This window comes from Rhamphochromis sp. 'chilingali' (genome assembly GCF_963969265.1).
Source record: "Rhamphochromis sp. 'chilingali' genome assembly, chromosome: 18".
Taxonomy (NCBI): Eukaryota; Metazoa; Chordata; class Actinopteri; order Cichliformes; family Cichlidae; genus Rhamphochromis; species Rhamphochromis sp. 'chilingali'.
The window spans coordinates 10,209,939-10,237,749 of record NC_137945.1 but is presented as its reverse complement, the minus strand read 5'-3'; the positions used below and the strand labels follow the sequence as shown (position 1 = coordinate 10,237,749).

General features: G+C 40.4%; 1 protein-coding gene across 8 annotated transcripts in view; it reads left to right on the top strand.

The window, feature by feature from the left end:
• Window positions 1-27,811, top strand: part of arhgap21a (Rho GTPase activating protein 21a) — a 100,867-nt gene that overhangs the window by 48,754 nt on the left and 24,302 nt on the right. For 3 of the 8 annotated variants that reach the window (XM_080864904.1, XM_080864903.1, XM_080864901.1), the window contains 6 exons: window positions 765-953; window positions 4,565-4,586; window positions 19,091-19,183; window positions 20,027-20,105; window positions 23,870-23,924; window positions 26,935-26,958. In XM_080864904.1, coding sequence (XP_080721030.1) covers window positions 765-953; window positions 4,565-4,586; window positions 19,091-19,183; window positions 20,027-20,105; window positions 23,870-23,924; window positions 26,935-26,958 — 462 coding nt within the window. The other 5 variants (XM_080864905.1, XM_080864902.1, XM_080864907.1 and 2 more) reach the window with 4 other exon arrangements.

Here is a 27,811-nt window from a genome sequence, read left to right as displayed (position 1 = left end):
CCAACAAGGGATTTCTCGTGTTTTTACATCAAGTTGATGAATAAGATCTGTGCATAGCCATGGGCAGTTTTTTTTAAAAGTAAAAACACACTTCTCTTTGTTTGACCAAAAACCACTTTGCTTTACACAATTATCAGGGGTGTTGTTAGCGGAGTGAGTGCTCTTTTATGTGGCTCTTAGTTTGTTCTGACTCTGAAATAGCAGATTTCATATCTGATAATGCAGAACAACATCTGCAGCAGGGATTTCCACTCATTTTTAGGGGTGAGGTTATGATCAATTATGCAATTTTTTTTGTTTAGTTTTCATGTTAAAAACAAATTCTCAGTCAAGCTATACTTACAATCTTAGACATTTAACGGGAACCTATTATCCTAATTCGTGCCTGTTTTTATTTTTGCACTCTACTAGTCTAGTTTTCTATTAGTGGTGCATCCCCTCAGCTCATTAACTGTTTGAAATAAGCTGTTTTAGTTCCTCTTCCTTTAAGCCACCTTTGTAGTGATTGGCTGGAATAAGTAAACAGCTCATTAACGACCTCGGAAAAAAGCGAAACCAGTGGTGCTGACGTCAGCTACCGAGCAAATTCCTATTTTAAGAAGAAAGTGAAACCATATCATTAACCTAACACTAGAAAATTAGTTTGTAAAACGTCAAGCTAATGTTTTAAAGACCTCCTTTCTAGTATTTATGTCCGGCTTCCACCTGCACTTTCTGTTCTGAAGATAAACACTCAAGTTCCTGTTTGTTTTTCCTCTTTTCAGGCCAAGCAGAAGGATGGGCGGGATCAGAGCGAGGCGTCAGCCGCCGCTTCTCCCGGAGTGGACGACGAGCCTTTTTCCTGGCCGGGGCCCAAGACGCTTCGCCTGCGCCGGACATCCCAGGGCTTCGGCTTCACACTGCGACACTTTATCGTCTACCCGCCTGAGTCTGCCGTCCACAACTCACTAAAGGTCAATGAATATCTCTGACCTCTCTGGTGACATTAATATATTAAAAAAAAAACTCCCAATACAACCAACCGAAGAAGGATCTCACTTAATTTAAAATAAAGATGCCTCCATAAAAGGTTATTGGTTGATCAAACTTGGGGATCTGATATCAGGCCTTTGGTATTTTTGAGGCATGTTAAACTTGGTTTCATATATAAACATTCAGGAGATCTTTTAGACTTTGTTTTAGCTTCTGTTATACTGCATCCACATTTTATTGGACAATATTGATATTAAAGACATTTTTAAAGTTTTATACTTGGAGGAACTTCAACTTCAGTGTTTTCATCCTTTTATTAGTCTTTTTTTATCTTTCTTTTACGTTAAATAGCTTTATGGTAGCCACACTGATTAGTGATCATCAAATTTGCGTGAGACTAGAAAAATACATAATCCCAGTTCTTTTAACTGCCAAGAAAAAGCAGCTGGGTTTGTTTTAACACAGTCATATATGCAAATGATAGCACATTCTCTTTAAATTCAAAAGTTTTACATATTAGTAGATAAGAAAAAAATATGCGATTCCCAGCTAATCTTAAATTTATGGTATTACAACATCAGAAGAACAACACTACAGGATGTATCACACCCTGCCAAGCCAAAATGCAGTTTTATGTGGAAGGTGCAATAAGTAGCTGCCAGGAGTATTCAGGTGTGTAAACACAGTGCTGAGAGAGAAAGACATCTTAAAAACTAATTTTAAAGAATAAACCTTTGCTGCTCACCAACCTGGGAAGGCTTATGAGGCCATTTCCATACAATTTGAAGTCCATCATTCTATAGAGAGAAACCTACAGATGTAGGATAGAAATTCAACATTTAATACAGTTAGCAAATTTTCCCAAGATTGGACGTCCCGACATATTCACCCCAATGCTCAGAGAAACTACAAAAAACCCTAAAGCTGCATGTCAGACTCTGTAGGGCTCACTTTGGACAGCACACTGAACAAGTATGGATTGTTTGGAAGTGGCCAGAAGAAAACCTCTTCTCTCTAAAGAGAACATGGCACAGCTTAGGTTTGCAAATTTGCTTCTGAGGAGACCACAAGACCTCTTGAACAATGTGGAGACAGAGCTCCGCGTTTGGGGAAAACCAACGACAACATATTAACACAAATGCCCCATACCAACTGTCAAGCACAGAGGTGGAGAGGTGATGATTTAAGCTTGTTTTGCAGCCACAGGACCTGGATACTATTAAAAACTCCATGAAGCCCAACTCAGGTCATATTAAAAGATTCTCCCAAGTCTTTTTTTAACTGGCACAGATAAAAAATGTCATATTTTCCCTCCAAAACGTCTGCTCTGGCCTTCTCCAAAATATAGATTAAGGGTTAAAGTTAGAGGTGCCAAATACGATGACTTAAACCTCAGAGGGCTAATCTTGTTCTTTTTTAAAAAATAATCAAATTAATAAAAATGTAACATTTTTGTTATTCTCCTGAAAGTTGTTGATTATTTTCTTTATCCAAGCCATAAAAGTGTTCCAACTGTGTTAAGAGGAAAAGATTTATTGGATTTATAAATGTAACGACAGTGTCTAAAATAAAAATGTGAAAAACAGTGTCCAGAAATGGCATGCTAAAAATAAAGCACATATCTTTCATACAAACTTTTGCCACTTTTAAAGTGTGGACAAAAGTCAAAGAGCTGCTTGGAATTAGTTTGCAGTTCGGCATCTGCTTTTGTAAGAGCGTTATGGAAAACTGGAAGCTCCGCCATCACAGACACCAACCTCACTGTGTTTTAGTTAAACTCTAATGTTAATATTCCTGTGTAGTGTTAGTTATGTTCAACAGCAGGGGTTTTAGCCATGCCTCACTTCTTTGATCCCACCTAGGAACTCTGCCAGCCATCCTCTAGATAACATCAGGACCAATCTGCCCTTTGGTATTAATCCAGTCGTTGCAGTGCTTCCGGCTCTGAATGGGCACAGACTAACATGGGGTAAAGGGCTCTGGCTGCACACATAGGTCTCCTTTAATGGGAAAATGTGCCGATGTTTTGAGTCAGTTCACTCAAAGCTTATCATAGCATGCCTCTTATTAGTTTTTGTAAGTGATAATTCTGGATAAGTTGCGTTTACTTTCCTCTGAAGTCTATTTTGACAACCTCTTGTTTTTGCACAGAAGGATTTCCTACAAAGTCAGCATAGCATGTTCTGTTTATAGCTTTTGGCTTCGGTTCTGCATGTTGAAAGAGAAACTGTGGCACGACAGTTAGGATTTTCAGACTTTTATGAAACCAGAGAGATAGACAGATTCTCCCAGAGGTCTTCTTGGGTATCACAGTGTTGTTTCGGGCACTTTCAAGTCCAGTCTGGGTCTACTTGTTTTTTCTGTGATCTTGCTGTAACATTTTCAATATGGAGCTGCCATTAGAAAGAAAACTCGAGGCACTAATGTCGTCTCCCACACTTGGCAATTAGCACTTTTCTCTCTGTTCTTTTAGTTATGTTGGTGTAAAGAATTACAAGCTGTTTCGCAAGATTTCTCTTCCTTTTAGCTCAGTGAAAAAGCATTCAGAATGAAACATTACATTTGACCATAACGAGCTCTTCTATTACATAACCTTAGCCGACAAGAGGACAGTTAAAAAGGAGCTCATGCCTGTACATCCATCACTTCTTCTCATTGTAATTACTTTTAGAGTCTTGGATTCGAGTTCTTGACTAATCGCAATGTGAGGATATTGGAGTTAGTTTGAAGAGGGTCAGGCCGTCTTAAGCAAAGCCTTGGGAGAGCAGGGTGACTTAGAGGGTACATGCAGAACATGTGTGTCACAGAGCGGAGGTGGATTAAAGCAGAAGTGTGTGGGCTCTGAAGGAAATAACAGTTTTATGTGTTAAATAAGTGGAAAAACACAAGCATGGCTATGAAATGTGTTTCCTTTAGTCTAAACTGTTTAAGAGATTGTTGTTGTAATCTTCACTTTCATTGGCAATCACTGTAGTCCCTCACCTAAAACTTCAGAAAAGGAAATGCTTCGACCGTGCACACAGCGTAAGACGTACCTGCACGCTTACTTTGGTTTCTCAGCTCTTGAGTCTATCATAGTAAGATTTGCCAGCGTTTTTGTGCTTCACAAGTAGTTCATTTTTGTTACTTTCATTTTTGGAAACGTTTGTGAGTAAACATGGGGTGTGGTGATACGTTGAAGTTTTCCGAGCACCTGCTATAAGTCCAACAACCACAGTTTGATGCTACACTTGCGTTCCCCACAACCCACATGATGTCTGTGTACACATTTCCATTTTAGCATCACAGAACAAAAACAAAAAGGCACCATCGTATGGTGGTATTCAGCTCTGTGCTTCATTACACAAAACTGTATTTATAAGCTGAATTCTCACGAAAGCATATTAGCATATTAGATATAGGCTAATATTTAGCATAGGATGGGTATTGATGATTGACATGAGAAATGATCTGCATTTGTGTTTACAGAGTCTTTCTTGGCTTCTCCGAATGAAATGCAGTGGAGATATATGCCAATATAAAAGAATATTAAGAAATAATCAACAGAGGAAAATGCTGATGCTTATTTTCTCTTTTTTCTTTCCTCTACCAGGATGAAGAAAATGGCAGCAGAGGTAAGTCAGAGAGTATATTATCAAATTCTGCATGCATTAGATGTGCACTGTGAGCTGGACCTCAGGTGTTGCATGAGGGAGATGCACACAAACCATTTCCTTGCAGCTCTCCATCACAAGCCCCCTTGAATGATTATCTAATTAGGATTGACAGTCCATTACTCTAATGTGTTCTTGCTTTGCGTGGATAGAATTAATGCATTTTCAAGTCTTTGTTAGAGCATCACATTAACACTAGGAGTTGAATCTCATTGAGTGCCTTATAAAAGCACAGTTTTCACCCAGGAGTGGTTGTAAAACATTTAGAAAAACAACACGTTAAAGGCGAAGGTGTCTTTCCTGCACGCTGTGTGGCAGTAGGGTGGCTTTGTGCTGCACTTTTGCATTTCAAGCCCTCACTCTTTAGAGGGGCAGTCAGAGCTGCATGTGCCGTTGGCTTGGCAAGGCCTCAGCATTCCTTGGAGCATCCGGCTTGTCATTCCAGTCCCTCAGTATGCTGCTCACGTCTGCAGCCCAGCATGAATGCAGGAGGGTCGCTCTGCTGCTCTTCATCAAAAGCCTTCCTAAGCAGGCCTTGTCTGTATATAGAAACACAATGCTTGTTTACATGGACTCCTATTGTTACACACAGACAGGACAGCTACAGCGCACTCTTAAAGAAATAATCCAAAGCATTTTTATTGCTGCACATATCTGTGTTTTTCTAAGATATCAGTTTATTTAGTCTTCTGTATTTACTCATCTAAGATTTCCTTTTAAAAACAAAGTTGTGTATTTTTAAACTGAAGTAAACATGGAAATTTGAGAAGATAACCACAATTAGATGTTTGTTTAGCTTGCAGTGACCCTAAAGCCTTGCCAGACGTGTTTCAGTAAACCATTAAGGCATGAGCGGAAAGAGAAAGTGAAAAATCCAGGGTTAGGCTTTTTATAAATATGACTCTTAAATGCCTCTCAGTGGGAAATTGTGAGATTCCTGCAAGCGACCTTCATCATCTCTCTTTGCTCGTGGTGTCACATTCCTCATGCTACCCCCTCCCTACCCAGTTTAACCACTACATGCTTATCCATCCTCATTTAAAGCAGGCCTCCAAGTATTTAACACGCACGTGGGGTCTTCGCTTTGGCAAAAGGAAACCCCTTAGGGAGTAAGTGTCTGCACATTCTTTGCATGGCAGTATTATAGTTTATGAACTTTAATTTCTTTGTGTGAATTTAGCTCAAGTGCATTAGAGCAATTCCTGTTAAAACTCACTAGATGAAGAATAATGATTCTGGTCTTGAGAGCCTCTCTCCTGCTGAGCAGGAAGCCTCTTAGCTCCTCATACTAAATTCCTTTTTGTGTCTCAGAGGGCAGTGTTGATGATGCTGAAGGGTCCTAGATGTATGATATCAGGGACATCAGGGACCTCCCTGTGAGGCCTCTACAATAAGCACATAATGACTTATAAAATATTGATGTTGTGGGTTCTTAGACTGTAGTTACATACTTAAAGGCAATTTCTTATTATTATTATTATTATTACTATTATTACCAGTTGTAGGAATAGTAGTAGAAATTGCCTATTATGTGTTTCTATCCGAGGTCTGACATTGATTTGATGAACAGCAATCATTGTAATGCACCAATCTGAAAGTGTTTTTTGAAGCTGCCGCATGCTTGTGTTTGTTTGTGGATTTGATTTCTTGTTGACGTGTTTAAACACTTCTCGCTATCGTGACAGACAGAGCAGCCTTTGATGGTCCTGTTTTAGAGCCAGTAAGAAGCTGAATAAGATGAAAGAAGCAAAGGTAAAACGCTTTTAAGCTGACTGAGAAATTGCTTCTCGACATGGAGCTAGATATTTGAATGATAAAAGCTGACTGTGTTCAAATGGTGGAGGAGACCGGCAGTTAATTATAGGGTTGGTTATGTGTGTCACCAGATACTCTATGTTGAGGCAAGACGCTGAACACTATACTGGTGTGGACAACAGGACTCAAATTTATTGTAACGACTTCCTCTCAAATGCAGAGTTGTTGGGACTGTTTGTATCAGAAGCTTGTTTAAATTTTACACGTGGGTGGAAAAAAAAAGTCATTTAGCAAAAACTAGGCTTTAAAAATTATGTTAAATTCTAACTTTAGTTAGTTTCGTAATAAGCTGTAATGTTGAACGTCTACACTAGTCTAGTTTTTTTGCTAATAACAGTCTCCCCATCAGGATGTCTGTGGAGTCTCAAAATGTAAGGTCTTATTAGTCTACAATTGAATATTACTGTTTGGATAAAAAAATATTTAAAATGCCACAGACTTTGCTATGACGCTAAATACTGTACTGATAAATTTGATTTCTTGCATTTCTCAGTCTTTGTAAAGAACTGGTCTGGTAAACCATCTCCAATTGAGTTTTATAATGAACAGTTAGCCCCCAGTTAGTCTCTTGTCCCACAGATGTACTCCATCTGCAACTAAATGTCCTTTTACGTCCCAGTCACATAGGCCTAGAAACTGGTTAATGCAGTGGTTCCCAACCTTTTGGAGCCACGGCACATATTTCACATTAGAAAAATTACCAAACAAAAATGTCACAAAAAGCATATTGATAATTTTACCCACGCACCAGACAGCGGTACCTTTTTGAGCTTTTTTCTGACCACTACTCATGCTAGGGCCTTCATCTGGGTGGGAATTTTCTCCAGGGCCCAGGCCAGATTGACTACTTTTTCATTTCAAATATTTATCTGTTGCTATTATGCGCTGTGTCATCTCATAAAAGCATGACTATTATGTAATTTCTTCTTCCTCTTCTTCTGTGTTACTGGCAGTTGACAACCCATTTAATTAGAGCAGGTAGTTGTACTGCCCTCTAGTGGAAGGCAATATAATTGTTTTGCCCGTTACTCTCGCCAATCGCTTAGAATACGAATCAGGTGGAACCAGATACTCTTCCATGGCACACTTGATCATTTCTCGCAGCACTCACAGCAATGTTTTCAACAGGGTCCAGGAAGCATCCAGATTATACATTTTTCCCTAGCGACCAGGTTGTCACCAACCAGTCTGTAGGCTTGTGGGATTAAAACTGCTCTTATAAAAATAACAAACGATCTTCTTATGGCAGCTGATTCTGGTCTCCTCTCCATCCTTATTCTCCTTGAGTGCAGCCTTTGACACCATATCTCATCCCATTCTTCTTAGCAGATTAGCTTCTCTTGGTCTCTCTCATACTCCATTAGCCTGGTTTAAATCATACCTGTCTGACCGCACTCAGTTCATTCAATTAAAACCCTTCACTTCTCAGCCTTCTCCTTTATCTACTGGGGTGCCCCAGGGATCTGTCCTCGGGCCCCTCCTTTTCATGATTTACCTTCTTCCACTCGGACACATTTTTTGTAAATATAACATTCAGTTCCACTGCTATGCCGATGACACCCAGCTTTACCTCTCTACCAAACCCGATTCTACTCTTCCTCCACCCTCCCTCACCCTCTGCTTAGCTGAACTCAATTCCTGGTTCTCCTCCAACTTCCTTAAACTCAACAGCAATAAATCAGAACTTCTCCTGGTCGGCACTAAACGATTGCTATCCAGAATTAACGATTTCTCTCTCACTATCAATAATTCGTTGGTCCCTATCTCTCCCTCTGTGAAAAGCTTAGGTGCAGTGTTGGTCAAGTAACTAATTACTGATTACTTCCCCAAAAAAGTAATCCTGTTACTTTACTGATTACTTATTTTCAAAAGTAATTAATTACTTAGTTACTTAGTTACTTTTTAAAAACACGATTTACAACCTGAATAGGTGATAAAGCGATAGATCTTTCAGCCCAATTCTACTTTTTCTGCACAATCCATCATACAAAATGTAATCAAATGGAAAAGTATCTTTTTTTAAAAACTTGTTTTATCAGTTTTAATCTTTTAACTTTATGCATCAAGCAAAAATGTAATTATATGCAACATTCTCTGACTTGAATAAATTAGTTTAACATTTAAACCTATTTTCTGCACATTCCAGCACATAAAATAAAATATTTTTTGTGTTTACATTCAGTCTTTCAAATAGATGCAAGTAAAACACAGCAGAAAATAAATAAAGTCAAAGACTCAGCGGTCCTTTTGCTCTATTTTCACCTGTAAAGCAGGACTGGGGTAGGCGGAGGTTTACCCTGGTGCAGGTGTGCTGCGGTCAGTTGAAGAATCCGCGAGTTTCTCTGTGAATTTCCCATTACGTGGTAGCGCACTCGGTGCTTGTTTAGGGGTTTTTTTTCCCTGTAAAAAGAAGTTTTCTTCCCACGCACAATGGACACTAATGTTTTTGTCACTTTTTATGGAAAAACATGCTTCTAAACATTCGGCTTTGGAATTATTACTCACTGATGTGTTCAAATTGTGGATGTTGCTATGTGACAACCACTGATCACTATCATAGCAAACGACATACGCTCAAAAACACTCATAGCATCATCGAAAAACCATGTGAAACCCAGACAGATAATCCGTCCCATGTGCTTGGTTGTTTTAATGTTTCGAGAAAAAAAAAAAAAAGATAGAATGAAAAAAAGTTGCATTCAGCTCGAGTCAGGTCTGCGAGGTTCACTGCGGCCTCCCCATCGCGCTGCACTGGAGTTTATTTGCTTGATTCCGGGCCAGGGCGTGTGATGAGTCTATTGGTGTTTAGTGGAGGAGGGAGGGGGGGAGCTGACCGCATGTCGACTAGCTGGGTGTTGCCGCTGGAAACACTTCAAACTTCTAGAAAGCAGAAACATACGCTGATGTAGATTTAGAGATACGTAAACCCTGACGTACAGAGACATAAAAACAACATGGATATTCCTTACTGTGCCTGTCTCAAATGTGGATGTGTTTATTTCCCTTCACAGCGGTTGTGTACATACCAAGCGGCTGTTATCCCAAATCGTCCTCTCTATCTCACTTCCTCTCTTCTTCCCTCCCTCTTCTGCCTGTCTCTCCCTTTCCTGTATGTCTTTTCTCTTCAGTTGTGTGTTTTAGCGAGCTGTTGAAGGGTGAAATCTGAATGAGGCGTAGTGTGCAATGCTTATGAAACTACGCAGCGAGAGAAGCAACACAAAAATTTCTCCATCTGTTCAAATATTTGTTTTTCATTCAATGTGAAACTCTTTTCTCTGCAGCTTTATTTTCTCTGCAGCTTTATTTTAAAAGTCAAATTTCAGATTGTTCCCATAAATTCTGCAGAGGGAATGTAATGCAGCACAAGCAAACAGAATTCCCCTGTATTCTCCAGTGGGCTTTTTGATGCCCCACCTTTTTTAACAAAGCTACATCCAAAGTTTAATCTTTTCTCCCCCTTTTTGCTTCTCATACTGCCTTTCTTTTGATTGCTCTTTCCCTTTCTCCCCCTCTGTCTTTCCCTTTCTTTCTCTGTTTTCTCAATTCCCATAGTGACTTCTTTCCTCTGCAACTCTAGTTTCTTACAAATAGTTTTCCTGTCATGTCCTTCTTTCACCCCATTGAGCTCTCAATCAGTGTTTTTCTGCACCGACTCCACAGGCATGTATGAGTAATGGTAAATCTAACATATTATCGGTATTATTTAGCTCATACACCCACTCAAACTGAAAATGTGACATTAATTATCAGGATGATTCTTAATTGTCGAACATGAATGGTTGCCTGTCTGTGTGTGTTAGCCCTGTGACAGGCTGGTGAGCTGTCCAGGGTGTACCTCACCTCTTGCACCAGGGTAGGGCTCCAGCCCCTCACAACCCTGAACTGGATAACCAGAAGAGATTGGATCGATGGTTGAACATATTAGATATTTTGAGTATAAAAGCTGGGAAATCTAATAGGAAAAAAGGTTCTAAAAACAAGATTTTCTTGTAATTTGCCTTTTTGTCTCAAGAATTTGTTTTTACCTTTCAGAAATGTTTCTATTTTTTTAATACAAATTTAAATGTAAGTCTTTATTCTTAAAAATGTTGTTTGTTGGCCAGCCACAAATTTATTTTTTATCCATCATAATATGTTATTGAAGACTCCCATGGAGAGCCTCTGTAAACTGAAATGCAAAGCTTTGTAATTGTATCTAGCTAGTTCACAGTGCTAATGCAATAACCATTAGTCTGCCTGTGTGGACTTATGCTGTTTGGTTGTTTTCTTAGCTGTGAAAATACATGTACTGAAGTATCACCCCACCCCCAACGCCAACTCCCCCAACTGATTTATCAGGTCCAGGTCCAATATAAACAGCCTGGTTTCACTTGTGATGATAGAGCAATGCAGACCCACCAGTGCTCAATTATAAATGCAAACAACGAACATCACTTACTGCATTATGTCAGCTCTGCAACGATTCAACATACTACTGTAAATAGATCTTTGCTGTGACTGTCTAGCTTTCTGTTGCAACAGAGAACACACAGAGCAATTGGTCTACAGGCTAATCACTTCTACCTGGCAAACATCACTTTTCCTGAAACAACAATTGTCGGTTGCAGATATAGTGAGTGAGGGAAGTTATAAATGTTCTTGTTTGACTGGTTCTAAAGTCAGTATTTTGTAAAAACAACTCTTAAATATGCACTTGATGGCTGCTTAAGCCTATTTAGGACTTCTGGGTGAAGCTATGTAAAGCCTGCTACATTGCGTACGCACGTGGCTAAGGTCCTTGCTTGTGGGAGACCCTTAGCTTTGCGCGCGGTATGTCGAGCATTCCTCTGCAACTTTGCCATTGCAACTTAAGTTGCCAATGAGGTTTGGCTCATCAGGTTGATCTTCTCTCTTTCAGTCAGCTTGAAAAGTGGCAGCAGAAGGAGAGCTAGCCGGAAATGCACCAGTGCAACTAGACTGGCCAATCACAGTTGTTGTAGGCTGAAGTGACATGAGATTATGCTACATTCACAATAGGTTATGGCATAAGTTGTGATGTAGGAAAGATTAGATTTAATGCAAAAATATAAATCCCCCCATTACTTACATCGTTGTGCGTAAAAAGTGATGCAAACATTAAACAACCCAGGCAAAATCATCTGACCAGATGGCTCTGAGTCAAATGAAAAAAAAAATCCACAGAAAAGGGAAATACAAAAACAAAACAAACCCCCTTAAAAACATCAGTACATTGGTTGCCTCACAAACAGAATTAAATAAGATACTTTAAAAGCTGAATTTTACAAACTACTAACTATTTCACACTGGTAACTACAGCCAAACTCACCTCAAGAGGTAATAAAGTATATGAAAATGTCACATTTCAACCCACATGACAAGTAAATCAGTAGTTTTGATGTCACGGTGCTCCATGAGTAACACCTGCCCTTTGTACAAAATGTGCACGGTGTGATCAGTTTGCTTGGCATGTGTTTGAAAGGAGCACGACACTGAGCAGGAATTTCAAAGCTGAAGCTGTTTTGAAATTCATTCTAAGTGGATGAATTTCAAAACAGCTTCAGTTATTATAAAGCTGTGATGGTAAGATAAAATTAACTACACCTAAATGGACAAAAAGTATTATTAAACTGAATGACTCAAGCATAGATTACACCGTAATCCACCTACAAAATTGCACGTTCATGTAAAAAGAACAATTAACAGCCAACGCGAATAGCACATTTCTTGGGCTTTGCCACTCCTTCGATATTTGATTTGGTATTTTGGTTACGAAAAGGCAACGAAAGCAATAATTCACAGTACAGACCCATGAATGCAGCTTCAACATGTGTGAAGTAATTAGAAGCTCGACAGGCCTGGTTACTGTTGTTGAGTTGCAAGTGGAAAATCAGTGTTAAGGGGACAGGTTTAGCTCATTTTCCAAGAGACCCGAGACAACATTTTAGACTAAAATTACCCCATGTGCCTCCAGATGTTTGTCACTTGTTCCCTCACTTGAACTTGAACTCCCCTGGTGGATAGTTTGGCTTGTTTCACAGAAAGAAAACAAAATACTGATTTTTTTCTTTTTGCTGTGCATGTCAGTGTAATGTCAATACATATCCGCTTTCCCCTCAGTGGATTGTGGTATGTGTGATTCTTAGAAAAAAAGTGATGGAAAGTACTCCACCACCTTCCTGCCCTGGTGAGAAAAAACACCAGACATGTTTGTGTGTAAATCTGATGTGATGAGTGGACATATGCACACAGTACTGTTAGGCATGTGTTTCTACCTCGGCGTGTGTCCCAGGTTAGGAATGCTGGAGTCCTGGAAGTAACTTATATTCTAATGATCCCGGAACTGCAGGAATCCAGCCCTGCTGGGTGTTACACATACATATTAGGTTACATTTCTTACTACATATTGTGTTGATGATATCATTACTTGGATTGTGAATAATAGTAGCATTGTATGTGGTGGCCAAATTTACCAGGAATTTGTATTTGAGGTATTTTAGAATCTGTTTGATGAAAACATGGTACTTCAGGGCGCATAAATGCTGTTTTTCTTGCTCAACCAATAGCATGTGGTCAGTCTTCATTATTCATATGTTGAAGAGGTGCAGTTTCTTTATTACAAATTAGATTTCCAGTGAAATGAACAGAAGAGAATGTTATTACTTTTATATAGTAAATACAGTAGGTCCCTTTTGAGATGTCTACATTTTAGGTTTTGATTAATATTTATGTGAAAACTTTCCGTTTTAGATTTACAGAGAGAAACTCCCTTCGCCAACTAGTGTCTTGGCAAAATTGCATAAAAGTTCAGGCGTATGGATACAAGTATAAATACTTGCAACAGCGTCAGACACTTGCATTTACATGGATTAAAGGCAGAAGTAGAAATTGATCTTGAGACATCATCATTGATGACAACAACTCTAACTCTGTGTAACTGGAATTAGAAGCTGACCAATCACAGCTTGTTTGCTCCTGACAAGCCACAACTTCAGTCAACATTCGAAACCTTAACAGTTTTCACCACTGGCCTCAAAAATACAGCAACACTCTGGCCTGTGTAGAGGTGCCACAAACACAGCTGACTCACTCCTGAGTTAACTCGAATGGTGATGACAGGGGTTTCAAGATGTATTGACATGCCCTGCTCCAGCGTGTGTTTATGTTACTGTCAGAAAGCTGTGTGGCTGTTAACAAAAACCAGTGTTTAGTGAAATAAGACTGGCCCGTCTGATGTCGGCAGCTACAAGTCGCCGCATCATTGTTGATGCAGTTTGTAAGGATGTGGGTTTGTTCAGTGTTTCAGAGAGGTCGGGGCTCGGGTACACAGGTGTTTCAGCAGAGTTTAGGCTTTCACAGTAGAGTTGTCTTTGGACTGGCTTGTGTGAACTGTGTACGTTGTTTCTTTATGGAAACTGAAGAAGGAAGGGCAGAATTACAGTATTTATTTTCATGATCTTCTGCCTTGAAGCAATTCAGTTTCTTTGAGCGCATGTTTGGCCTTAAAACAAGCTCTGCTTTTCGAGGAAGTTAGAGTTTATGGATTTATGTGCAGTGTACTTGTGCTTTGACCTTCCTGCACTATGGGGGGACTGCCTTGTGTCAGGGTCAGGCACCTCCCATTTTGATATTTCCCCAATGGAGCGGACCTGTCATAGATAACCATCTAAACTCCAGCACAGACCTTCTTATTAGTATTTGAAATGCTTACAAATGCACGAGTGACACAAGTGGTAGAGAACAGCGAGATGGACAGAGAGGCATTACGCCAGGGTTAATCCAGGGAGTGGGCAGCGGGCCCAGCCCTCTGTAGAATAACATTATCTAACCCAAAACAACGGGGGGGCGGGGAGCTGGCCCACGCAACCAGGCCCAGCTGTGCAGCCAGGGACCTGAGCCAGACACAAGCTTGTTGAAGTCAGGAAGTAGTGCTGAAGCCTTTGACTGTAAAATTCTAGATTGGAACATAAATACAAAGGAAGAAATACAGATAAATACTGCTGCATATGTGCAAGCCGTAATACAGACGTAATGAATACAAAGCATCTAGCTGGAGCTAATTTGCAGCATCCATTAAGCATTTAAATCTAGGTTCAAAAAGTCAAGTGAATTACCTGATAAAACTGATTCAAACTGAAAACAACAGAAAAAACAGACTGAACGCATGTCTATGCACGTATGTCTGGTTTCCTCTTCTCTCTGACTTTGTTTCAGTTATGGAGGAAATGAACAAAAATGCATGGTATTTGGTATTTGGAGACTATTTGAACAGTGCCAAAAGGCCTTGATAAGAAGCTGTCTCGGGTTTGAATGGATTAAGATGTGTCAACATTGCGTTTCAGTTTTACATTTGTGGAACCAAAAGTACATCTGAAAGAATTGCTTCTCTAAACAAGTCAAAATAATAATATGTTAGTAATGGATTAGTCATTTAAGGACCTTTTTTCAAGCAAATGAGCTCATCCCATTCGATGTTTTCCCTTGCCTTTACATGGATAAACAGAATACCTGAAGTCATTTTTAAAGGCATTTCGTCTAATGGCTGCTTGAGGCTGGCTCCACCACGGAGTCAACTGTAAAATTCTCATTTTTAAAGATAAAATAAACATGTTTATTGCCTGTTATAGATCTTTTGTCTATAAGTAGTATTTTTCTTTTTAGCAGGTCAACCATTTCAGTTATATAGTATCTTAAAGCGTGGCTGCTTTAGGATTCAGACTGATTTGATATCTCACTCAATTATAGTTTAATCCAACCACCTATGTAGGATTATATCTAGGATTATAGAAATTAATAGGTGATGATATGGCTTCTAATCCCATCTTTTATATACAGTCTGTGGTTTATATACTCTATATGTACTGGGCCACACATATTAAATGTTTTCAGTCCATTTGGTGCATAAAATGAAAGCAGTCTGCCTTTACAAACCTTTGTGAACCAGTGGGTAATGTTGCATCAAGTATGTTAGTGTGTGTTTTTCCCTCTTAGATATTTCACAATCAGCTGTTAGTGGTATTATTGCAATCTGGAAGTATTAAGAAACCACAGCAACTCAGCTATGAAGTGCCAGGCCAGGTAAAGTTAAAGAGCGAGGTCACCAAGTGCAAAGGCCTAGTGTGTAAAAACTGCCAATGCTCTGCTGACTCAGTAACTCCTCTGACATTACCGGCAGCACAAAACTGAACGCCAGGAGCTTCTTGGCATGGGTGTCCATAGTAGAACAGATCATGGGTAGGTGGTAGAGTGTAGGTGGCTCAGTACCTTTGACATTATAGTGTATATACCTATGCTGGCACCTTACAGGTTGCACATGCTTTCTTTGCCACAGTTTGCTTTAGTCATATGCCTTTTTACTGTGACGTAAAAGGGTGACGCAAGCTGGTTCATAAGTGTTATTTGTGAAAGATTTTCCCGCCAAAAATCACTGCGGTTATTCAGCTGTCCATCTGTGTTTCAGATGAGCTGAAATCATTTTGAGGCGGACTGATGTATTTCATTAATCCACATAATAGTTTCTGCTTTAAGACAGTTGGGAGCATTAAATCTATCCAAAGCTTTCCATATTTAATCCCGTTCATCCAGCTGCAGCGCATGGAAACTTCCACAATCCAATTTCTGCTGCAGAGCTGGAGCCTGCTGAGGTTGGCTAATAGCAGAGGGGGAACCTGCTTAGTACACACACTGAGAGGGGGGAGGGAGGGGAGAGTATTTGTTGACATCTGTAGCTACGGCATGGGTCAGTCACGTCCTTAAATGTGCCTGTAACATCACGCCCTAATGCATCAGTGCAGCTTTCATCGCTTGTTTTGGAGTGCTGAAGAGCCACAATGTCAGCATGCAAAGGTTTTGGTAACTGTTTAGTCACCGGGTAATTCAATGACATCATATCAGCATGAAGAGTGAAAAGCTGCTCTTAACAGTTTTACGCTATACCTGGGTGATGAGTCATTTTACAGCCTCTGCTGCCTTCTGCTGGATCAGAAACAACCGTGCAGCTGCTCTCAGTCAAACTCTGAAGTGCATTTAATGTTGACATCAGAGTAATAAACTGACTTTTGTATACCTAAAGCTTGCATATGAAATCTGTGACATTATAGCTTCCTGAACTAACATGGTTGAGATAATGGTATTGTCATTGTGAGGATTAAATAAATCAGAACATACAAGGGACAACATTTATCAGCAGATGCTGTTCCTTTTAGTAAATATTATAAACCTCCAGTATAATGGATGTTAATTTCCTGCAGTAACACATTCAGCCACAGGAGGGAGGCAGTGGTATAAACATTGAACATGCTGGCTTGCAGGGAAAGAGGACGACTAAGGTGACACACTTGCATTACAACGGGCTCTTCTGGAAACATTTCTGTGGTTCCTCCCAGGAGGAATTCGACATTAAATGCATGCAGTCTGGATGTAGTCATGATTTTAGGAAAAAAGGGACACAGTGTTACAAGTTGGATCCCAGACCAACATGTGTAAACTCAGTGAATGTTTCCTCATCTTTGAAGTTTTTCTTTAGCAACATCTGCTCCGGTCCAGCTGTTCAGAGCTCTAAAACACACCGACTGTCAGAGTAACCTCTGGCTAGTAAATGCATGTGTGAACTCAAAGCAGGGCACGGTCGTCAGTGTTCCCTGAGGGAAGAACAGTGGGGATGCTCTGATGTTGCACTTCCGCAAAGCCCGTGGGCTCTCAAAGGCAGCCGATGTTAACTGAGATTGTGGCTTAATGGGCTCAGTTAAAGACAGTTATTATCTTCATTACACACAAGGATAACTGCTGGCTATACCTTTAGATAGATGCTGTCTGAATATGTTTGAAATATGATAGTATTGATCCTTAATCAGCTACGTTTTCTCCACTAGCCTGCCTCACTGTACGTCACATGGCATGCTGTGGTAGCTTTCCCTCTGCCATATGAAAGTGACCTCCTTTGTGGCTTGTTCGCGTGCAGCCATGTCAGCATCCTGTGACCTCCCCTCGCTGTCCTTAGCCAGTGAAAGGATGTGAACTGATGCACAGTGTTTGGATGTTATGATGATGACATTTTGAGATGTGAAATAATATATTTTTCTGTGTAGCTCTGCTAAAGAAGTCGGTGTGTTAAGTTTGAAAATGCAACACTGATCAGAACTGAAAATAAGGCGTCATTCAGTGTTAGCTAATGTAATAAAATTAACCTGTTTGGCTATTTTCTGAGCAGATATCAAACATTTTAGCTATTTAATCCTAGCTTGTAATATGTTTGTCATTGTTTTAATTTAATTCAATGCATTTCCTTTTGTTTTTTGAATTACTGATAAGAAAAACAACAAAAGATCTGACCTTGGACTTTAAGGACAATTGAAACCCTCTGTGACAGTGCATATGACAATGAAAGGTTTTTCTCATTCACCAAACAGCTGACTAACTGTTAGCTGCAGCATGTTTAGTAAGATAGTGAAAAACACCCAAAATACAACATCTGGTGACAGCAGGCAACTTGATTATATATTAACAGCACTTATTTTGTTGCATTTCGACTTTTAAAGTAAAGAAAGAGCAAAATAAATCTCTGCTGCTTTAAACTGACTGAAAACCCAGGTGTTTCCTTTGGACAAGAGGAAAAATGAAAATGGCTGAAAATTTTTCCAAATATTTAGTTCTGATGGAAGTGATTTTTATCACTACTGAACCTTCCAACTTTATTCATTGGATTCTTTTTCTATTTTTGTAAGCTGTTTTTCCTGAGTAAAGTTATCTTTACTAAGTAGGTATTCTCACAAATAACAGGAGAATGCACAGACTATCCTTTGCCCTAACTATACTCAATATGAACATATTGGGGTATACATCTTAAACTTTTGAATTTTCAGTCCCATAGCAGCGAGCACCCAGTCATGTAGTCTGCCTTTACAAACATTCATGAAAGAATGGGTTTCTCCAAAGAGCTCATTGAATTTGAGCGTGGCGCTGTAACAGGATGCCACCATTGCAACAAGTCAGTTCTTGAAATGTATTCTGCGCTAGCTTTTCATTCATCAACTGTAAGTGGTATTATTGCAAAGGGGAAGTGTTTAGGAACCACAGCAACTCAGCCATGAAGTGGCAGACCGCATAAAGTTGCAGAGCGGGAATCGCAGAGTGTTAAAAGTGTGTAAAAGCTGCTAAATAAATTGAACTGTAGCGCTCCAAACCTCCTCTGGCATTGACATCAGCACAAAAACGGTTTGCCAGAACCTTTGTAGTATCAGTTTCCCAAGCTTAGCAGCTCCCAGTACAGGTGGCCCAGTATATTTATCCATAAAGTGTATGTGTAGCAGTCATACTCATGTACACAATCACCTTCAAAAAATAACTCTTTGAGACAGGAAAAAAAACTCTGCAAGTCATCATCTATCAACAGTCTAAAATTTATAGACTCTCCTTTTTCTATACTTTCCTTGGACTTCGTGTTTTTGCTACAAACTGTGTGCATTTACATCATTTCAGGGCTTCAAAGGGGAAATATGCAATAATCAGCATCATCAGCAGAATATTGAAGCTGTTAAATTCTCCCAATGCAATTTGGCCTAGTTATGACTCCACTGCTGCTGCTTTTCCTAACTGTGTGACCAATCGCCATTCTGCATGTGTGCTCACTCTCTCTCTCACTCTCTGGTTGCCAGGGAGACAGAGGAATCGTCTGGAGCCAATGGACACGATTTTCGTCAAGCAAGTGAAGGAGGGAGGTCCCGCCCACGGAGCTGGACTCTGTACAGGTACACACAAAAACACACACACACACACACACAGTCACATTAACACACACACAGTGTAATAACCGGCAGATCTGATTAACTCTGCCTGTCTCATATCTGACCTCAAAGTGCTTTTCTATGCCAAGATTTCTTCACGTCTGTACTGTAGGTAACTCACTTCCTTGTAAACTGCCAGGCAAAACAGATATGAGGTTACAAAATAACAGATGGCTCCTTCGTGGGGGGTTGAGCAAAGTGTAATATGCACGCTGTTATTCTGACCTCTCCTTAAATTTGTCTTTGTACATCTCCCACTTTTTTTCTTGTCTTATCAAAACAGGAATCAGTTCTAATTTTAATCAGCGAACATAAAAATATCCCCTTTTTGGTGAAAGCATGGATCAGCTCCTGCTCTTTACAGTTTCCCTGGAATTTAGGTGATGGCTTACTGCTGCCAGAATTACTGCCAGGTTAGCACGTTGTTTTACAGGAAATGTAAAGCGGTCCAGACAAGCCGTCTAAAGCTGCCTGCCTTTATCTGTTCGCTCTCCTCCTGGGACAAGCAAGTGGTATTTTCCCACAATTATTTAGTTTCACTCCTAAACTCACCTCCCCTCTCTTCCTGTATGATGGCCATCTTCAGAAAACTTGGAGATAGGTCCTAACATGGGGTTTTTACATACATAAACATGCGCTGGTATTACGATTCTCCTTTGATCTGAACACAAATGTGTGTTTGTGCTGGAAGGAGTCACTCCATCGTGGTTTCTTCAGTCAATAATCACGTTGACTGTGATTTCAGATCATTTTTCAGAGCACAAACACGTGCTGCTCTTTCATCTATTCTTTTTCTTTTCTGCCCAGGGGATCGGATAGTGAAGGTGAATGGAGAGAGCATCATTGGGAAGACATACTCTCAAGTCATAGCCTTGATCCAGAACAGGTAAGATTGCACGTTTCAGTTAATGATTCATTTTGAGGGAAAACAAAAAGCCTGAATGACTCACAAGATCTAATCCTTTCATAAATGTTTGTGGCTTATTGATGGGAAAGGAGTTAGAGATGTTGGGAAACATGTTCCTTTTTAGCAGAGAGTTTCCTTCTCAGAGAAAGCCCACATGCTTTCACATCCACGTGTTACATTTAGCTGTGAAAAGATGTACAGAGACGTGACAAAAGAATACTAGCATAAATCAAAGTCTGACTCTTTTATCCTCTTTGGTGCACTTTGATTGGGGCACTGTGTTGTGGACCAAAAAACAGTCTTTTTCATGATCTCCATTTATGATGAAAACGTGATCTGACCCCAGTCTGGCCCACCTAGTCTAAGTGAAATGTTTCCTGTCGTCATGCACCGAGGTGCGTGTGCACAAAAGGATCCAGAAGCAGACTCAAGTGTTAGCAGGAAAGGACACTTTACTGTAAATAACAAAAGGCGGCCCGGGAAAACCAGAGGAGCAAATAAGGAACTAAAAAACCCGGGGAAACAAATGACACGGGGAAGCCGGAATCGGGACCGTGGGAGGCTGCAACAGAAAGGGGAGAAGATTACTAGTGAGCCGGGAAGCTGGGGAGCACAACAAGACAAGGTTAGAGTAGCGGGCTTACACTCGGAGTGGGACCGTGGGGCTCGGGAGGGAAGTGGGAAGGTCCGTGAAAAGGGAATTCGTGGAGTTAGTGACGAGGCCAGATGAAGCACCGGGTGATCCAATCGAGCAGGAGGACAGGCAGGTGGCAGACACTGGATGCCGGATCGAAATCTTAAACACAAGAAGGCAGGTTTAACGCAGTTCCAATAAAACATTAGCGCAACGCTTTCGCGGGAGTCTAGTTACCACAGAGAGGTGATTAACGGACTGGCGTGGAGCATCCGTCAGCGCAGGGTTACGTAGTCCTCCAGGTAATCGCCCCGAGTATGCTGAGTATGATAACCTTGGCAACTGGCCATAAATTTAAAGAGCTCGCTTAGACAAGCAACAAGGTACGCTTCCATATTGATTGATTTTTGTTTCTCCCATCTCCGACACATGTGGCCAATAAGCGGACTCAACATTCTCACGTAGTTTTTATTGTTAGTGTTATTAAAAGAAACCAAAAAATGGGAAACATCTAGAGTTTTACAAATTTATCAGCTGATTCAGACCAAAGTAAACAAACTACAGTTGGGAAAATGCCAGTTTCTGTTACTCTGTGGCAACACCGTTATGATTTTGGAGAGTGCTGCCTCATGCAGAATATGAGGCCCTGCATTTGTGTTTGCTTGCATGACTTTTTGGTTGCACTTAGAGAGAGAAAGACTGTAATATGCAGATGCTTTGGAGAAACACTTGCATGCAGTCCTCCCAAGAATGGTGAATGTTTGAAATGGAACAGGAAAGAGAATGATAGCAGGCTTCACCAGGGAGAGGAAGAAATGTGGAAAAAACAATCTAAATAGCAGCACATGTTGTTTTTAACATTCGGTTTCACGTCATTCTTAATAGACCAATCCCAGTGCCCAGCTTAACAGCCTCACACACTTTGAGACACTTTCCAGCTAAGCCCATGAGTGCTTCCCGGCAGATGCTTTGACGTTTACGCACACTTTCTGTTAGTCAAAGGGACTTTCAGTGTGGTGCTTTGAAAAAACAAAAAAGGACAATGTTGTACAAACAAGCTCGGGAGGTGAACCAGAAAAAAGAAGAACGGGAATGTGAAACATAAGGCCCGTGGCCCAGAAAAGACTCCAATCCAGACATTTTATTTGAATTAACATAAACTTAAGATCAAAGTGGGGTGTATTTGGCTCATAAAGTGAAATGAGTTTAACATCCCTGCTTCAGAAATAACAACACAAATAAGAGTAGCCCTCATATTTTTGACTCTTCCTTCTGGTGACTGTGCACAGCTACAGCAGACCTGAGTCATCCACGCATCAGCACATGCAGACTAGAGATGGCACGATACCACTTTTTTATGTCCGATACCGATACCGATATCATAAATTTGGATATCTGCCAATACCGATATGAATCCGATATAATGTTTTTTAATCAACAAAACTGTTTTTTTTTTTAAATATCTTGCTGCATTTTGTATAAGTTCATACTCAAGTTTAAAACAACAACTACACTAAAGCTATTCTGTTATACCTGTATGCAAAAAAAAAATATTTCATAGTTCAGCAATACTGATCAATCTAATAAACTTAAACCTACACCATCCTCCCTATTCTGGTATTTTAAAGAGTACTTAGCATAAATATTAAGCAACCTAACTAATAGGGTTCCAACTCCCAGCAACAACAAAAATAAATAAATAAAAAATAGGGAACCACCCCTCACACTCCACCTCATGATGCTTAATTGACGTAATCAACCTTAATTTGATGCAGTGTGAAAAAAAATGCACAGAAATCAATTATTTTTCAAGAAATATTAAATAGATTCAACATCTTTCTTCAACAAAATTGCAGACTGCACAGATGGTACCTTCCCAAAGGAAAAAGTACTATAGCTTACTAGGGTATATTAGACTTAATAGTCACTATATACAGTAATGGACTTCTATTCATTTTACATCAAATTAAAACTTTGGGTGTAAGATTCGGATAATTATTTATTAAAAGCTAGACATTTTAAATGAGAATAAGAAAGAAAAGTATGTCTTTGTGCCCCCTTTTCCCTGTTCATGCCCTATCGGCCCCCCTGGCTAAACTTTGCTAGATCCGCCCCTGCACAGTTACCAGCCGTCAGCTACTAGAAAAAGATCCTCGAGTAGAAAGTAATAATAAATAAATTCTAACAACAGCTTATCAAGCTTAAACGTGCTGCTGTTGTTCAGCCGATGGTTTCCTCTTTCTGGTGCAAAGTGGGCCAAAAACAAACCAGAGACACGGACTCGCGACAGAAAAGCCGATCAGCTGATCGTTAAGCAGTTTCATGATTGAAGTAGCAGCCAGAAGAAGCAGTCGCTCCATATATCGTTTGTTAAGCTTAACGCAGGAATGCTTTACAAACATTCAGAGATGGACTTACACACTTGCTTTACTTCTCTCGGGGATAACTTTGTCGGAGATGAAATGCCGGGTTGCTAGCGAAGCTCCACATGCTATCCAGACCACCAACAGGTCCCGCATGCCACAGCCGCTCTATCACCTGATGCATACTGCTCCGACATGCTAACGTTCTGAGGTGAGTTACGGCGTGTTGCAAGTTTTGTGAGGTGCTTTCATGATATTTAATGGATCGGATTAAATTTTTTATTTTTCTCCGATATCCGATCCAGTAATTTAGGTCAGTATCGGACCGATACCGATACGTAATATCGGATCGGTCCATCTCTAATGCAGACATGGCGAGACCTTAATCTGATGAGTCCAACATCTCCCAGAGATGTTCAGTTGGGTTGAGATCTCATTTAACATTTGCTTTGAAACTTTAGTCATTCAGCCCTTTAATGTATGTCCTGCTGGTGTGGCCTGGCCCAGGTTCTCATTCTAGAAGATACCAATCACATTACAATCCAAAGTTTGCCATTGAAATGCCCCCAATGGCATAACAAAGACACCCAACCCTGTCACTGCAGTGGTTAAGAGTCAAGTTTTTTTTTTCCTTTAATATGTCACCTGGCCATTTCTTACGAGAAATGTTCACACGTCCTTGAGGTCTATGTTATAACTGTTTCTCTCTCTGTCTTTCTCTCTCTCTTATGTTTATCATCCATCAGTGATGCCTTGCTGGAACTCTGTGTGATGCCAAAGGATGAGGACATTTTGCAGCTGGTAAGCATTTGTTTATCTGTAAATACCACAAGTGCACAAACATCTAAAGAGATAATCCCCAGTTGTAAAACTGGAGAGCAGCTTTTAAGACTCTAGGATTAGGTTATGAATGGCTATAATTAATTTTCACTTATGTTGACATTAAAATGTCTGTCTCTTCATTCCATCCATCGTGCAGTATGTGTGCAGGCATACTAAAACTTAACCTGTTAATCTTTTGAAATTACATTAAATAATCACCTTTGTTCTGCTGAAGAAAAATGCTCTGGATGTGTCAAACAAACCAGACTCAATGAGATACTTTACAGTATTTTACTTTGTTCGCTGTCACTGTTTTGCTTGTGATTGTGTCAAACAGTCGGGTATATACAGTAACGTATAGTCAGCTAACCTGTGTAGCAATATACAAAAGCATTACCTTGGTTGCACCTGGTTTCCCGGCTCAATGAACAAATATGACTCAGTAAGGAATTTTTTTATCCAACAATAGTCACATTCATCATCCCTTTCAAAATGCTGGCTACAGACAAGATCATTTTTGAAGTTTGCTTTTAGATTCATTTTCTGTGGCTCTCCACTGTGCAGCTGGAGCCAGAGAAAACTTTACTTGTCAGATTTTTCTTGCAGCAGCTCCACAGATGCTTGCCATGTAGCCAAACAGTTGCTTTAAATTGTCAGTTTGGTGTCCAGACTCCAAAGCAGACAACTTGTGTTACTGGCTGCAAATTATGCTGTTTTGCCTAACCCTCTGAGGTCTGTGACTCTAAAGTGGGATCTAAGCTTCTGAGTTAAATCTATGCCGGAGGTACGCTGTGACCACAAACCCTTCTGAAACCCGACGCCGTGACTCTTAGAAACTAACTGCGCTGCATCAGTGCAGCCTGTAAAGACTGTGATTGGCCTGTTCAGTACCATCATCGGTTTATCTTCATTTTTCACCTTGACTGGAATACAATGGATCCATTCAAATAGAGAAACTCCAGAACCAACTAGTGTGTTGGTGGCACAATGCTGGCAACAGCACTGGCCACTTGCATAGGTTACTTGGTGGCCTCTACATGGATTCAGCATAGATGCAAATCATGCATAACCCAGGCAAACAGAATACACAAGTTTTGTTTTCATTAAAATATTCTGCTAGTCTTTGCAATCAATAAACAACTAAAATAATCATTCTGACTGGCACACGTCAAAAACTATTCACATTTTTATCTAAAAGAGTCTGTTTTACCTTTCTCCAAATGAAAGGGTTAGGGTTGTGTTAGGGTTTACCAAGTATGATGACCTCAGATGTCATATGGCGCCACAGTACAGTATTAATGACAATTACACCATAATTTATTATTTTATTTACGTTTTTAAATAAAACAAATATTTACATCAATTTGAGCATCAGGAGAAAACATCTTATGATGAGAAAAATGTGTCGTTAACGTCTGATTATGGCTAGCTAGTCAAGACTAGCAGGGATTTACAGGCTGCAGTTTGTAGTCACATGATTAATCCACTGTGGAGGAACTCTAGTAATCATTCCAGTGTTGAGTCAATGTTTAACCACCCACTCTATGCAATGTTTCTTAAGGGTTGTTCTTATACTTAAAGCTTGTATTGATTGTCCCATGTGGGTGGGCTAGTTTTCAAAAAGCCAGGAGTAAAACCAGCAAATAGGAACGCCGCCTAGCCGGGTTTCGTGCCGCAGCTCCGCGAGTTTATACCGATCAGCCTGAGGAGCTCAGTGACGCAAACAACCAGCATACGGCATCAGTCAGGGTCCAGAGCACCTCAGACGATAACATTGCAAAGCCGTGTCAAACCAGTCGCCACACGTTTCTCACCTCTGCTTGGGAAAATCACCGTTGAAGCAGAGAGCTGAGTCAGATCCCACCGTGTTGCTAAATTCCTCACATAGCTTGTTAGTTTGGCCTCAGCTCACCAAAAAGCCACAGAAAGTTGCTTTTGGCCTTTTGGAATGAATCAGAGCTCACAAGGGATTCAAAGGAAGCAATTAGCTGTTTCTCCTCATGGAGGAAAACAACAATCAGAGTTAATTTCACCATTTTAATGTACAGTTCACAACAATCTGACCTATTTAAAATCTAGAATGAGCCCCCACATAAAAGTGAAATGTGAATAAACAAGCTCATAGTTCTCATTCCATATTTAATATTTGATCTTGTGCATTAGATTCTATCCCATAAAACGGAAATATATGAAATTTCTGGTATTCATGTGGAGCTCATATTGACAAGATTGAGAAGACTCGATCTAATATTGTTTCCATAAGATAAAAGGAGCTTGAAGCGGCAACACAAGTACCAGTAAATATGTTTTGGGAGATACTGAGTCCTAACCGGAGGGAGTGCAGCTGCAGTCAGCTGACTCCCCTCAGTGCTCTGTTTACAAGGCGGAAGCTGGTGCAGATCAGGCAAGTAAGGGTGCTCACCCAAAAGAGCAAAAAAAAAAAAAAAAAAAAAATCTGACAGTGCAGCATCTGACAGATCAGAGGGAAGACGAGGAAAGAGGCAAGTGTGGAGAGAGTGTAACACACAAGGGCGACGAAATGCTCCAGGAGCCGGCGAGGAAGGGCAAGGGAGGGGCGTTACCACAGTGAGCAGGTGAGAGTGACAGAGCAAAGGGAAGAAATGCAGAGTATGTAGAAGGAGAAAAAGCCAGCAGAATATATTTGCCAGTGTGTTCTGACAGCGACTGTGCTGTGTGGTGGAGGCGGAGGAAGGTGAGGGGACGAAATAATGGGGACAAACAACGAGGCTCAGGAAGGTATTCAGGTCTAAGACGAACACCAAATGGGCAGCTGCGCTCTTTTCAATTCTTATTTTTCCACTTTGACTGACCGTGATGCCTCTGTTCAGCCTTCCTACAGCGAGATGTATTTTTAGCTTTTGCCGAAGTCTATCGTTGGTACCTCTTTATCTCTTTATTCTTACCTGTTTACTCTCTTTATTTCCTTTTTTCTCTCTCTGCTTCCATTTATCTAACCTGTGGACTGCAGTTTTCCAGGGATATCACTGCTTTGGTAAGAAGGGAAATCATACTAATCTTCTCATCTTCCACTTTCCTTCACCTCTTATGAAAGATCTCCCCTTGTCTTGAGATTGTGTTTGCAGTGGTAGGACAGGTAGAGCAGGGTGTTTTTCTCTTACCCTAATAAGTAGGTTAAGGGAAAGACGGGAAAGATGTGTTTAAAGGATAAACAAATGCCCTGAAATCGTCTGTCAACAGACCTTCTAAATTTCCCTCTGTGCTTTCCACGGTGAGGAAATTGACTTCTCTTGGATTGAACGTAGTTTCAGAGGGAGGCACCCGGCAGCTGAGGTAGTGCTGTTACTGTTAATGCAGCTGTAATCTGACACCTCAGGTAGAGTGCAATCGATTAAAGTCCAACGCCACAACTCTCTCCCTTTCATTTTCTCAAGAACGTCTGTGCTGAAAGGATGTGGAAATACAGTCTGTTCAGTATGCAGCCAGGAGTTTTTTCCTGACGCCATCTGTGGCAAAACAAAGTGTTTTTCTTTAACTTTTTATCACGGAAAGTACCTCGGTGGCTTCAGTGACTGTAGAATTGTGAAGCCATGCTGACAGAAGTAACGTTAGCTGCCAACGGCAGACAGAGGAGACCCCCGTTCACCCTCTCCTCATGCCTCAGGGCACACTCTTCGGTACCAAAGGTGGGTAAGCCCCTGCCAGATTAATCCTCACTCAGACTCTGAGGGTTTATTCTGGATTTTCCAGCTTTCTTTCTCTACTTATTGCCCTCTCTGGCAGCCTCCTTTTCCCACTTGTTTCTTTTTTTACAGAGGAGTTTAGGCTGCAACATTTGTTTGCCGTCTCCTAGAAAAAGAATTGAGAAACTTTGAGCAGAGCTGTGT